Here is a 13594-nt window from a genome sequence, read left to right as displayed (position 1 = left end):
AACCACCAGGTGAGTGGTCAAAGAATGTATTTTCTCTACCATTTGCTTCAATTAATATGCTGGATAAAATTTGTTTTCATTATGGCTATTCACATTTTGATGGGCTTCACCCTTTTCTGATATCTCAGACATACATAGATTCCGATTTATTTTTGGACAAATGATTATTTTTAGGAAGCCTACATGCAAGCACTGTACAAGACTTGCATAAAGGCTCCCTAGCCTTTAACACTGTCGCACCATGTCTTACGGCAGCAAGCAGCCCATTCCTACTCTAGACCTGGGGCTGGCATTCTGCTTCCCTGCATCTGCTGCAGCAGAGGAGAGTAAAGGCAACGACTGAACAGGCTGTAACAGTGATCTCATTCCTGCATGGCCATGATATTGTTCACAGGATATGGCTACTTTGTCCTGAGCAAGGACAGTATTGGGATTATCACAGTAGGCGGCAGTAAAATTTCAAGGAGTCAGGGGTAATGAGCCAATGGCTGCGACAATAAAAAAGTGACAGTAAAATAATGAAGAATGGCAAGCTAAAATCACAGTTGCCTTCAGAAACACCAGTCAGTGAATTAGCCATCAAGGATGTTCGCATTTTTAACTCTTTCTATGCTATTAAAAAAATTTAATTGTAGAGTTTTATGTGCCAAAACCACGATCTGATTACGAGGCCCGCCATAGTGGGGGACTCCAGAAATTTGGATCACCTAGGGTTCTTTAACGTGCACCTAAATTTAAGTGTATGGGTGTTTTCACATTTTGCCCTCATCGAAATGTGGCTGCCGTGGCCAAGTGACCTAGCGCTTAATCAAGTGACCTTGCGCTTAATAGCCCAACACCATAGCCAATAAGCAACACCGGTGGGTCTTTCTTTGCTATCTTACATGCAATATCACATGAGTGTCAGCTTTATATTCTGCTATCTGTGCTTAGGACTACCAAGGTGTTCCCGAATTCAGTCCAGGCAAAGCTGCCTGTTCTGATGTTCAATTACAAAGGCATCTACAATGACATTTAGGTAGATTCTGCTGTAGATTTTCCCCTCATGAGAACAGACCCAAGTTCATGAGCCTTTAGTAAGGCATTGTTTGACAAGTATGGCTTCAATTAACATAGGCACATGCAAGTACACTTGCAAGCAGCACGGGATGCTGAAATAGTCAAAGCGGGGACATGCTTGATAGAACTTGGAAAGTGATACTGCATTTTTTAAGAATTCAGCAAACATTAGTATTGAGATACCTATGTACATGGTTTCATTCCGAAGGTTTGCCTCACTGCAGAACCTAAGGAATCAGCTTACCTACTGCAACCAAACCCTTAAAGCGACATGAGTACTATATAGCAAAGACTCGAATAGTACCCTATTCACAAGACATTCATGAGTAGTTTGAAGGAAAATGAGGCTTCAGAAAACATCACTGTTTTTTCCAAACTTCCAATGAAACTTTCAACACATTTTATACTGAGCACCAAGACATGCACATAGCAGTCCTCTTTAGTGCAATAACTAGGCTCTTCTTCCAGAATTGAGATTCCAGAACTGATGAGTCGATCAAATTGATCGATTTGAATAGGCGTGGTAGCGAAAGAGTTAACTGCCGCATTCATCTCACCTGTAGGCACTTTTCGCACTCTCGCCCTTGGCTTCGGGCTGAAGAACGCACCGTTTAGCTTCTCTAAGTTAATAGATATTGTCCTCAAAGACTTGCAAGAGTTCACCTTGCCATATCTTGATGATGTAGCAATTTTTTCGGACAGCTGGGAACAACACATATCGCCCCTCAAACAGGTGTTCTCACGGTTGAGGGAAGCAGGCTTAATGGTGAAGGTGAAAAAGCGTATGTTTGGCTGTTCGCAGGTTACTTATCTCGGCCATGTTGTCTGCTAGGGCACGAGATGGCCGGCCGAGCTGAAAACAGCTGCGATTGGAGAACTTTCACAGCCACGCACGAAAACAGACATTTGTTAATTTTTGGGACTTTTGGGGTACTGTCAACGGTACATCCCGAATTACTCGCAAATAGCAAGCCCTTACACGAACGCCCTCCGAAAGGGAGCACCGAGTAACGTGCACTGGGATAAGGACAAAGAGAATGCTTTCCAAGGTTTGAAAACGCTATTGGTTTCTCGTCCTGTGCTTCGTGCGCCAGACTACACAACGGAATTCATAGTTCAGTGCGACGGAAGTGACAAAAGTATGGCCGTGGTACACAGTCAGGTCGGCGACAATAATGAGTGGTGGTGGTGGTGAATTGTAGCACCAGGCGGGTTTAGCCTGGCGAACAAGGCCGGCAATTGCTCTGCCCGAGCGTCTCTCACAATACCGTTGAAGGATTTCACCATATGTCTATCAAACCAATCTCTCTTAAAAATTCGATGAGAAGACGTGAAGTTTCTTTGCGGGCTATAACTAATCCCTCGGGAAATATAAGGTGTTGCAGGCGCGCATGCGGAAGGTCCTTGTTTTGCAGATTCTTCAGGAGAGTGTCTCTTTCATCTTGGAATTGCTGGCAGGACCACAAAAAGTGCTCAATGTCTCCTGCCTCGTTGCATGCTGTACAGTTCGGAGAATTGATTCGCCCCGTTTTAAATAACCAGGCAAGTGTATTAGCAGATCCTGTCCTTATTCGATATAGAAGTGAGGCTTCCTCTCGGTGCAATCTCTATCCTATTCTCTATGCCAGCTGTAAACTAACTGTCAGAGAGGAAGCCTACAGCTCTTCAGAGAAGCAATGTGCTTGCTTAGTTTGGGCAGTCCAGAAGTTGTCGCGATACTTGTACGGAGCGAGGTTCATCTTCGAGACTGACCACTGTCCTCTGACGTGGCTCAATCAAACATCAAACAAAACTGGCCGCTTCCTCCGATGGAGCCTCACTCTCCAAGAGTACAACTTCTGCGTTAGATATAAGAAGGGAAATTTGCATAGCAATGCGGATGGTTTCAATAGGCCAATTTGAATTCTGCATTCAGGGATTCCGCCTAAATTTTGGGGTTTTTATTGTGAATTTTGTCACGGGTCTTAAAAACCAAAAAATCTTGAAAAAATCTAAATTTTGGAACTGTTACTTTCGATAACACTTCATGATAACTTCATGATAACACGAAATCTACAACTATTTTTCTACCTATCTGCCAAGTTTCTCGATTCTAGAATCAGTATTTTAAGGGAAATAATAATTTGCACAATGAGTTCCGGCTGAATTCCAGCCAAAATGAACCCCAAAATGGCCGTTTCTTCCCATTGCACAGCTGCCGTTTCACGCTGCCCATCGCCGCCATCTTGGTCTCGTTTGAAAGAGCCGTCTTTCTGCTTAAGTTTCCCAACACCGCCACTCAGTTTTAACTATTGGATGGTGCAAAATAAATCAATAAAGAAAAGCACATTATTTGTTCCCTACTGGCTGAATGAGCCCATGTGAAAAAACTGCGCCACCCGATTGGCGGAGCTGGCTGGTGTCGTCTGCTAAGCGAGCCGGCCCGCGCGCCGCCGTCGCGCTGAGACGCCATTATGAAAAAGTGCTTGCAGCGACTGAGAAACGCAACAACGCCCGGGTCATCGAGAAAGTTTCATGTGCTGAACAAATTCGGCAAAAAGCGGAAGAAATCGATGGTTGGAAATGTTAAAGGTCGCCGCACTTCCACAAGATGCGGCGAGGGCGATGTAGAGGCTACATCGAGTGGAAGTTTGCGACAATGGCGTGGGTCCAGCATGTACGCCAGCTCGCGAAGCCGACAGCGGCCACGTCCGCCGTGACACAGTGATGCTGCAGCCTTCCGATATGGAGCAGAACAGGATTCGAACTGAGGAAAAACTCCACGAACTCGCGTCAATGGCAGCGACGAAGCGGAAATCGGATCGTTTTAACTGAGACAGCGGCGTGGTCGACAGTGCACTTGATGAGACGGCATTCACGATCATCAATTTGGATCTGCAAAACCAGCTTTTGAGGTCTGCAGAGTGCACAGAGTGTGATAGCGGCAACGTTGGGTTCAAGAAATGTGAGCGAGAATACGGTTTCGCTGTGAAACCTACGCTGTCATGTTCCAACTGCGGAGACATCGCATCCGCGTGGAGCTCGCCGTGCGTAACGGCGATCAGATGGTGAACCTGTTCGTTGTAAATATGTGGCAGCGCGTGCTATGCAGTGCATTGGGAACCAGCAGACAGCACTTAATGATATTTTTTCGGTGATGAACATTTCCAACCGCGGCCTCCACAACAAGATGTGGCGGAACTACATGAAAAAAAATTGAGCCCTGCAGCAATTCGTGCAGCCGAAGAAGTGAGTCATTCCTTGGCCGACAGTGTTCAAGGGGCAATGAAGAGACGACATTTAAACAGCAGCAGGCAATTAGACTACATTCCTGGTGCTTATCAGGAATGTACATGTGCAAATATGTGCAACACATCTGTTAATTTTCATTAAATATTGTGTCTGTTATTGGCATTTTTCTCAAAACACAAATTTTTGGCTCCATGCAATATTGAGGCCTCGATATCTCAACAGCTAGAACAGTGGGAACTGAAATTCTTTTTGCAGAATGAAGTCTAATGTGTACTCTATGAAAGATAGCAAGCAGATTTCTTACCCTTCATTTCAGAAATTCATTATTTTGCCACATTTTGTGCCACATGGTTGCCACATGTAGTGGGCTTACATTCAATGGGCTGTAAAGTCTCTATTAATGGTCACATAAAAAAAATGTTTGCTATACAGCGCAGTCCACTTATAACGATATTGAGAAAGACGAAAAATATGATCGTTATAACCGGTGATCGCTATATCTGGACTGCAGTTTAAAAAAAAAGGCGGAACATACCTTTGCAGCTTCGAATTCGCTATTTGCTCTAAAGAATAGATGATGTAGAAAGCAGGTCGTGAAAAACAAACTTTATTTCTAGCGCCAATGATCGTGTCAAGGCTTAGGCGTGCCGAAATAATTCGAAATCGCACTTGCTTTTGCGGCAGCTTCAGCTTCACAACCGCGGTGTGCATGGATTCCAGCTGCTGCGCGAACACTGGCGGCAATCCTTTAGCATGCATAAAATCAATTAAGGAGTCGATCAACGACAGTGCACTTTGCGTGGACATCAAGGTCGGGGTCAAGGAGCCACTGTCACTCTCGTCACTGTTGCTGCTGCCGTCGCCACCGTCGCAGAACTTTGCCGCCTGTCGAGACACCACATCTTCGGTGATCGCCTCGTCGGTGACCTCATCGCAGAACAAGGCAGCACTGTCTGCAGTCAAAAACTCCTCCTTCGACGCACCACCTGTGTCACCAGTAGGAACGAGCTCCCAGAGCTCGGTTATGTCAGCAGCTTCCACCGTGTTGGTCTCAGTGGGTTGGGGAAGTTCGTCCTTATGCACAAAGCCCGGCTTTTTGAAGCAATTGGTGATGAACAACTGGTAAAGCGCCTCTTCAACATTGGTGTACAAAGGGTCTCTAACCCCTTTTCCGCTGATCGGCATGGCCGCTGATAGCTCCTGCCTTCACAATCGCGGTGCTCCCGGATTTCAAGATGGTTAACTGGGCGAGCTCATACTTCTTCACAAGGGCGCTCACCTGAAGCCGCATCGAGAGTCCTGCAATATATCCATCTTCATATCAAGCGATACAGCTTTGTGCTTTGTCGGCGCCATCTTCGAACTGGGTTGAACCGTTGGTTGTACGCTGCTTCGGTGGCGTCAGCCTGCTATCGCGAGAGAGAGAGATGCGGGACGGGCGCCACCGCGCCGCTTTGCTTGTCGCTTTTTTTTCTCTCTCTTTCGGAGCGACTCTGGCCGACGCGCATGAAGCCGCTAGCGCCATCTTGTGGCGCGCTGCGCCTACTCAGCTATTCTCCGGTGCGCGGGGGCAGGGCGGGTCACGCTGCACAGTAATGGCGGCAGATACGAACTTACGGAGGTAAACATCGCCTCGTCTCGACATTGTTCGTTTCAGGGAACTAAGCAACACAAACGTTACGATTATTTGGCACAAAAAACGCTGTCCAGACGGCAAAATTTTGATCATTATATCCGATATGCAGTGAATAACCTATCGTTATAAATGGTTTTTTTCCCCATAGACCTAATGCATAAAATGACACTCTCATGTCGACCCATCGTTATAATCGATATATCGTTATATGTGGTATCATTATAAGCGGACTGCACTGTACTTCAATCCTTGCTCCTTATGCTATCTCACCATGCCTTACAAATAATTTTTTATTGTGCAATTTATTTTTAATTGAGGCTGCAAAGGGAATTAAATCTTAATTACCTTAAAAACTAATTGAGCTACACCAAAACTAAGTACATATTTGAAATCTGTGCGAAAATATCAATAATACCGGCAAATTAGATTAGTATATATGGGAAAATAAAGAAGATTATTTATATAGCAGTGTCCCCTTAAGCCTTAAGCCATGAAGATCCCCTCTCATTTAGCAGGACTCCCTCCATGATTGCTCAATTTGTTCGCACAAAATTCATTCATAAATTGGCGTAGCGAAATGCAGCATTTGTTGTTTCTGCACTTATGTTGTTGTTTCTTTAAGCCTAGCAGGTCTAAAGTGAGATCCAAGATACGTCATCTCGGCACAGAGCCGTGTTGTGGGGTTCGTTTTGTAGTTGCCTGTCCTTGTTGGATGTTTTAGGGCGGTGTCATCATTTCACAGCTGGTCGCTGCAAGCCAAGACATCCCCCCCTTTGCCACCAGCCATTCTCTTCCTGCCCAGGGGTTATCAGCACTGGCCAGGCGAGATTTTCCGGGCCCTGGAGGAGCTGTTACAAACGGCCTGCAGAGGCTGGTGAACTAGAGGAGAAGCGACCGACGAAACCTGCCTGGCCCGCTGTGATGACTCACTTTGTGAAAACAACGATGCGCCCAATCAACAGGTGAACGGCGCCACCATGTCTACTGCGGCAACTCGCTTTCTAAGGACGACACTACGACAGTCCCCAACCGAACAGCGCCGGAATGTATACACGCAGTCGGCGAACCAGGTATTGTTAGTGGATTCGCTGTCACCATCATGGTTTGTTTGAAGCGGCGGGACTCCTGGAAGAAGGTGTTTTGCGGCGCCATCGCATGGGTCTTAGAAGTCGTCAGTCAATGAACAGACACGGCGGCCACTGACTGCAGGGTCAACTCTGGGATAAAGAGGCACCTGCTCGGGTCAAGACCTCTGTCAGCGAGAACCCTCTCACCTCGGCGTGGTCAGTGAAACCTGTGTGGAAGTGAGTGCGTGAGTGAGTGCCCCCCTCAAAGGCAGATCAGCTACGATGACTTTGGGCACTCCGAATTGGTCGATGGTCGCACAGCCGTTTTCCCTCACCTAGGGATCTAGGGAGGACAGTTTTTATAAGGAGCTGTTGCGCGGCTGCTGAGTGTGCATTCTCTTTCAGTCATGCTAGACTGATGAACCGTAACATTCTCATGTAGATACTGTAAATAAATCCCATATTCCTCGTTCTCGATGAGAAAAGTCCCTTCTCTTCAACAACGTCCTCAGTGTGGATGAGCTGGACGACGGCATGGGCCAGCTACCATCTATTTCATGCCCGACCCCAACCATTTCAGGGTGCGCATAGCTGCCAGTGACATAGAAACACATGGCGGGCATGCTGCGGAAACTGCGGCATTTGTCTTCACTACTATCCTAATATGGCACGTTTCCGCTAAGGATGGGCAAATATCTTAGCTGTGTTGGTGTCGAATAGGGCACACTTCTAACGTATCAGTGTAAACGTGGCTGCTATCGTTGCCGCTCGCGATTTGTTGCATGCCCACGAGTGCAGACTTGAAGAATCGAAAGGCGCCTTTTTTGTTGTTGTTGACCACAACAATTATAAAGCCTACACATAATAAAGGCAAGTTTGGTTGTAGCTTTTTTTTGTCATGGAAGTGTGGAAAGTGATGAAAGGAATGAAATGGGGCATCTGCTTAAGAATGCTTGGTGCGTGCAGATTGCATGGTTTGTCTTGAAGAGTCCTTCGTGTAGCATTCGACAGATGGTAAGCGCGATCATTATTAGCTAGACTTGGCACACGACATATCGCTGCGGGATGTTTGGGGTGGGATCATTACATGGGAAATCAAAAAAATCAAATTTTGACGATAAAATTCAGGGGTGCGATCATTATGCGAGTAAATACGGTATTCGGCAATGACGTGAATGAACTGCTTGAGGTTTTCTGCCGGATGCTGAGTGCGCTGATCTAGCTCTGCTTTTAGTTTAAACTTGTAGTCAACGGTGGTAAAGTCCACCGTAAATTCGGACGCAAAGGACTGCCAGTTGGAGTGCGCACCTGAGAAGCGCCACCGTTGTTTGGCTAACCCCTCCAACGCTGCTGGAAGCAACTGCTAACGGCAGTCAGGGAGGATCCCCGCAATATCGCAGTACTCCGAGTACTTCTCCAGAAAGTCTTGCGGCAAGTGTCGGCTCTGGTAGCCACTGAATTTCGGGAGTGGGACGAGCGCACCTTTGATGTTGAGCGCTGGCCCTGCACCGGTTGTCCCATTGGGCCTAGCCATGCGGTTGTCTCGTCAGGCCTAATCATGTCATTGAGCGGCGTGGTGCGCAGAATGTGAGCTTTATCAGCCGCGAGTCTCTCCCTTTCCATTGTAGTCCCAGAGGTCGAAGCCAACAGTATTTGGATGATCGAGAAAGGCAGGAGAGGCTGCGTAACTGGCTGGGTGGCACTAGATGATCCTCGCTTCTCCATGTTAGGTCCAGTCGAACAAGCCCCCACTTGTCAAGTAAATTCTTTTTTTCAGGAAATCCTTGGCGCATGCATACACACGCAGTCTGTGTTCCATCCCGCCGCACCGCACACGGATTGCTCTGCCAATTATTTCACTCACTCCGTTCGTTGTTGTGTGCTCCCCGCTTACCGACTGTGCACACACGCCTTCCATGTTCTCCCTTCCCGCCACACACCGTTGCCTGCCGTACTGTGCCTGCCGTACCGTGGCTGCCGTACCGTGTCTGCTACTCCACACAGTTGCTTATTGTCTCGTGCCTGCGACTATATGCCACCTGGCGTTGGCCCGGCACCCTCGCAATGTTTTTTATAAAGTTTTGGTCGCCATTCTGCACATGGTGTGTGTCGTGGATACATTGTCACAGCTTTGTGTGTCTGGGTGGCTTTGCATTTCTGTGCGCAGTGCCATCTCCTGTGCCTTCGCGAGAGAGAAGTGGTGCGAATAAACATGGCTTGTTCCTTTGATCTTTGTGGCGATTTCAGTTGGCAGAGATCACCAACACGGTGACACTCTTGGAGACTGTATATGCAGACAATGTCACTGTTGTGCAAATCTAAGCAAACCTGATCACCTCCAAGTGCAGTATGAGGCAGGGCATTATTTGAGATTTTGTTTTAAGCTGATTTCAGCCTATGAAATTTTATTTTTTTGGCTGAGCGAATTTTTCGGACTGTTACGTTTTTCGGACTATTTTCGGTCCCCACGAGGTTCAGAAGATCAGTCAGCAACTGTAGTAGGAAATTACTGAAACTCATGAATACAGAAAAAAAAAGTATATTGCAAGCAAAATTTTGTCTCAAAGACACTTTACTTGCACAAACAATATACACACAAATATAATACCGTATTTACTCGCATAATGATCGCACTTTTTTTGTCAGAAAAATTGAAGCAAATTCAGGGGTGCGATCATTACGCGGGTTAAATGTCCCGGGAAAAAAAAAAATTTTTTTTTCGTCCGCGTTTGCTGCGGGATGCGAGATTGCGGGTGCGGGACACCAAAACAAAAATGGCGGCTAGCGGAGCGAGCCGAACGCGCCGAACGCGATTTTTTTTTTCTTCTCGTGAGTACATTACGTGCATTGAAACAGTTTCTTCCGTATTAGTGATGAATAATATCGTTAATATAGGCAAGTTTGCGGCAATAACGTAGCCATGTCCACTTTGAGGGGACAGAAATAGGTGGGCGCGCTTAGCTGCCAGTGACAGAAACACATGACGGGCATGCTGCGGAAACTGCGGCATCTGTCTTCACTACTTTCCACTAAGGGTGGGCGAATATCTTAGCCGTGTTACAAGCGTCGGCGTATGAATAGGGTACACTTTTAACGTATCAGAGTAAACGTGGCTACTATCATTGCCGCGCGCGATTTGTTGCGTGCTCACGAGTGCAAAAGCAGATAAAAAGAATCGAAATGCGCCTTTATTGTTTTTGTTGACATCAGCCATTATAAAGCCAACCCATAATAAAGGCAAGTTTGGTTGTACCTCATTTTGTCATGGAAGTGCGGAAAGTGATGAGAGTAATGAAATGAGGCATCTACTTAAGAATGTTTAGTGCGTGCAGGCCGCTTGGCTTGTCTTGAAGAGTCGTTCGCGTAGCGATCGACAGGTGGTAAGCGCGATCATTATTCGCTAGACTTAGCACACGACATATCGCTGCGGCAAGTTCGGGGTGCGATCATTACGCGGGAAATAAAAAAAATCGAATTTTGACGACAAATTTTAGGGGTGCGATCATTACGCGAGTGCGATCATTATGCGAGTAAATACGGTATACAGTAAGAGGGTGAGAAAGATGTCTACCCAAATTTATGGCTATCAATTTGATGTCCCAAAGATATGTTTCATCAGAAGCACAAACACATCAGAAATGAGGCAGAAGAAAGGCTTCAGAAGTTGCCACGAGAAGAGGCGCCACGCGCAGACATGCTGAAATCACTACTGTGCCTCCCCTAGTGTACGGCAATACACAAACCGCAACCTAAGGCAAAGAAAAATAAAACCGATTAGTATCTCTGAACTTTGATTGAGCAGGGCTACCATAAATGCAATAGCAGTAGCAATCGATTGCATCTCCTCCACACACGCCTTGGAGGTAGCAGATGACATGCACAACCATATGATCAAGCACTTGGAGGTAAACAAGATTAGTTGTTCGCACTAGTCAGCAGAAACAATTTTAAAACTCTTTGGGAGACTCCACAGAGATCGTTGCACATCTCTACAACATGTGGTGCCAAATACGCACGAAATATCAAACATAATATTGGTGCTGCACATGTATAAGGAATACCCTCAAAGGTTTAACTGAGAAGCAGCAGGCTGGTTGCTCAAGTTATCCGTATAAATTTACATAAGAAATTCAGGACCACAGACATTCTACAAATAATTCGGGATTCCCAATTAACCATTACGGAGGTTTTACTGCACCAATTCAGATACAATCATAAGGGGTTTTACCTGCGTTGGTCCCTGTGGTGCAGGCCGGGCACCCTGGCTGGTATTACCTCCGCTGCCCACCAGGTGGCCTGTGCCACCCTGACTCATGTGTGTCCAGAAAGAATTGCATGGAAGGCAGGGATCAAATGAGCTGCCTAATGCTCCCCCAAGGGCTGTGCCCAATGGAAAGCTCAGTGGTGCTAGGCCCCTGAATGGCCCTGGTGATGCACGAGTGCCGGTTGTTCCGGATGACGTAGTCACTGTTGCTGCTCCTGTTGTTTGTGCACGAGTTTGGGAGCTTGCCGAACCTGCATCACAAGAATCAATCTATCTTTATTTTAGGTACACAGCAGTAATACATAGGGACATTTGCAGAAGCAGGTCCCAAATTTACAGTCAGCAATAGTCATCTGAAAGCTCCAAGTGCGACTAAAGACGAGCAAAACGAGAACAAGGCAAAAGCGGGAGCCAACGTTTTGACAAGTGGACTTGTCTTTTTGAAAGCAACGTATGCTTTCCTGAGGGTAGTAAAATAGGTAGAATTCTTCTAAAGGGGAGAGGATGTGAGCTGTGTGGGCGAGGCAATGATCGAGGATGTGTTAGCAGCGAGGATGTGTTAGCAGCGAGGATGTAGAATTGCTAAGAAAGGGGTACTATTCAACGAAGGTGTGGGAATGTGCGGTAGTGCCGCGTGTCAGCTGACCGCACTTTTTTTCGTAGAAAATGCCTGGACGACGAAGAGGGGGGGATCATGGGATTATCTGCTCCACTGGAGGTCAGTGAGCTTTTGTCTCTTTGAAACAGCAAATAAAAGAAGCAGCAGAAAATAGTGCTCGTGGTAAAAAATTACTCAAATGAATTCAATATGTAAACTAGAGAAAATTATACGGATCCCACGCACTGTGGGAATCGATGTAAGCGAAGCTTTCCGTGCCAGATGCTTTGACTGACGATAATTAGCGGTGATGTTAATGGATAAAGCTTAATTTCTTTAATGTTTAGTGTAACACGATAGTGGTGAGCTTATGTTAAATGTTACCTTGCATGCATCACTGCTATTTGTCTGCGTAGTACACAGAACACACAGGGAGAGGTGTTTGCTTGAGGCGTTGTTGTGCACCATATTTCAGAACCTCTGAGAGGGTTGAGCATTGTCATTGACTCGCATAGCACATCATACCGGGGCAGAAATATTAAACTTGAACTGGATTATGGGGCTGTACGCACAAAACTACAATCGGATTATGAAGCATGCCGTAGTGGCGGACTCTGGATTATCTTTAACATGTCCCAAAATCTAAGTGCACGTGCGTTTTCTATTTCGCACCCGTCGATATGCGGTCGCTGCGGTTGAGATCAAATCCGCAACCTCTAGCAATGCCATAGCTGCAAAGCTAGTGCGGCAGGCACAGAAGTATTGATTTGATGGTCGACCACCTCTGTAATGTCGTAGGGTCACCTGGACCCTGTGGTGCGCTTTAATTAATGCGGCTCTGCTTCTGCATGGTCTGCATAGTTTGTCCGCTTTACATATTTGCATGGTGTTTATTTTTCAGAAATAGCAGCAACGTACTGTACCATACCTTGAATTTAAGCTTATCCTGTTTCCCCGCAACCACGTTTGTATAGTACAGTAAAACCTTGCTAAACTGTACTCACTTAAATAATAGTTTCATTTTAAAAGTAGTAAAGTCAAATCCCCGACTCAGCGGCCATTGAGCATAATGTGTTTTGTGTCCGCATAAACCGTACCAGCTTGTCGCGTACGTATCGGTTAACCCGTAGTGTTTCCACTTTCCGTCGTGCAAACACAGTGGTGCGTCATCTCCATCGAGTCGCCCCGGCAGAACAAGCCTCAGAGATCGGAACCGTCTATCGGAACAACGGCCTCCAAGCGCCCTGTGCGATTGAGCATGAAGCCACATCAACATCATTTCGATGCCGTGCCAGACAACGTTGTCTTTATTCTATAATAAAGTTGGTTTTTTATTCTAAGATGGCGTTGTGGCATCTTGCAAACGAGGGCTCGCGTCATGCCAAAACTCTGAGAAAAGAAGATGCCGGGTGCTCAGCATAGAAGAAAAATTAGACATCGTTCGTGCTGTCGAACGTGACGCGAAGAAGTCGGCGCTGGCACATGACAGGGATCTGCTGTTGACTACAGTGTGCGACATATGGGATGTGAAGTTGCTCGGCAGCGCTGCTGCCACCGCGAAGATATGTCGGCTAGGAGGTTAAGTACTTTTTCCGAGCTCCAGCCAACTACGGTTTAACGAGGTTTCACTGTAGTAGGGCTACCTTGCCTTCTCACGTCACCTCCCCCCCCTCCCTTGTATGGGAACTGCCTCTTCTCCTCCCTCCTCCCTACAGTTCTATCTACGTCTCCTCTGGACT

The 13594-nt window shown here is 46.6% G+C and overlaps 1 protein-coding gene across 4 annotated transcripts in view; it reads right to left on the bottom strand.

The window, feature by feature from the left end:
• LOC135906157 (large proline-rich protein BAG6) overlaps positions 1 to 13594 on the bottom strand; it is a 231625-nt gene that overhangs the window by 101435 nt on the left and 116596 nt on the right. For all 4 annotated transcript variants that reach the window (XM_065437392.1, XM_065437393.1, XM_065437391.1 and 1 more), the window contains one exon: positions 11222 to 11508. In XM_065437392.1, coding sequence (XP_065293464.1) covers positions 11222 to 11508 — 287 coding nt within the window. The remainder of the gene's footprint in view (positions 1 to 11221; positions 11509 to 13594) is intronic.

This window comes from Dermacentor albipictus, chromosome 1 (genome assembly GCF_038994185.2).
Source record: "Dermacentor albipictus isolate Rhodes 1998 colony chromosome 1, USDA_Dalb.pri_finalv2, whole genome shotgun sequence".
In the NCBI taxonomy this organism is placed as follows: Eukaryota; Metazoa; Arthropoda; class Arachnida; order Ixodida; family Ixodidae; genus Dermacentor; species Dermacentor albipictus.
The sequence above is the reverse complement of the archived record's forward strand: the minus strand, read 5'-3'. Positions and strand labels throughout refer to the sequence as shown.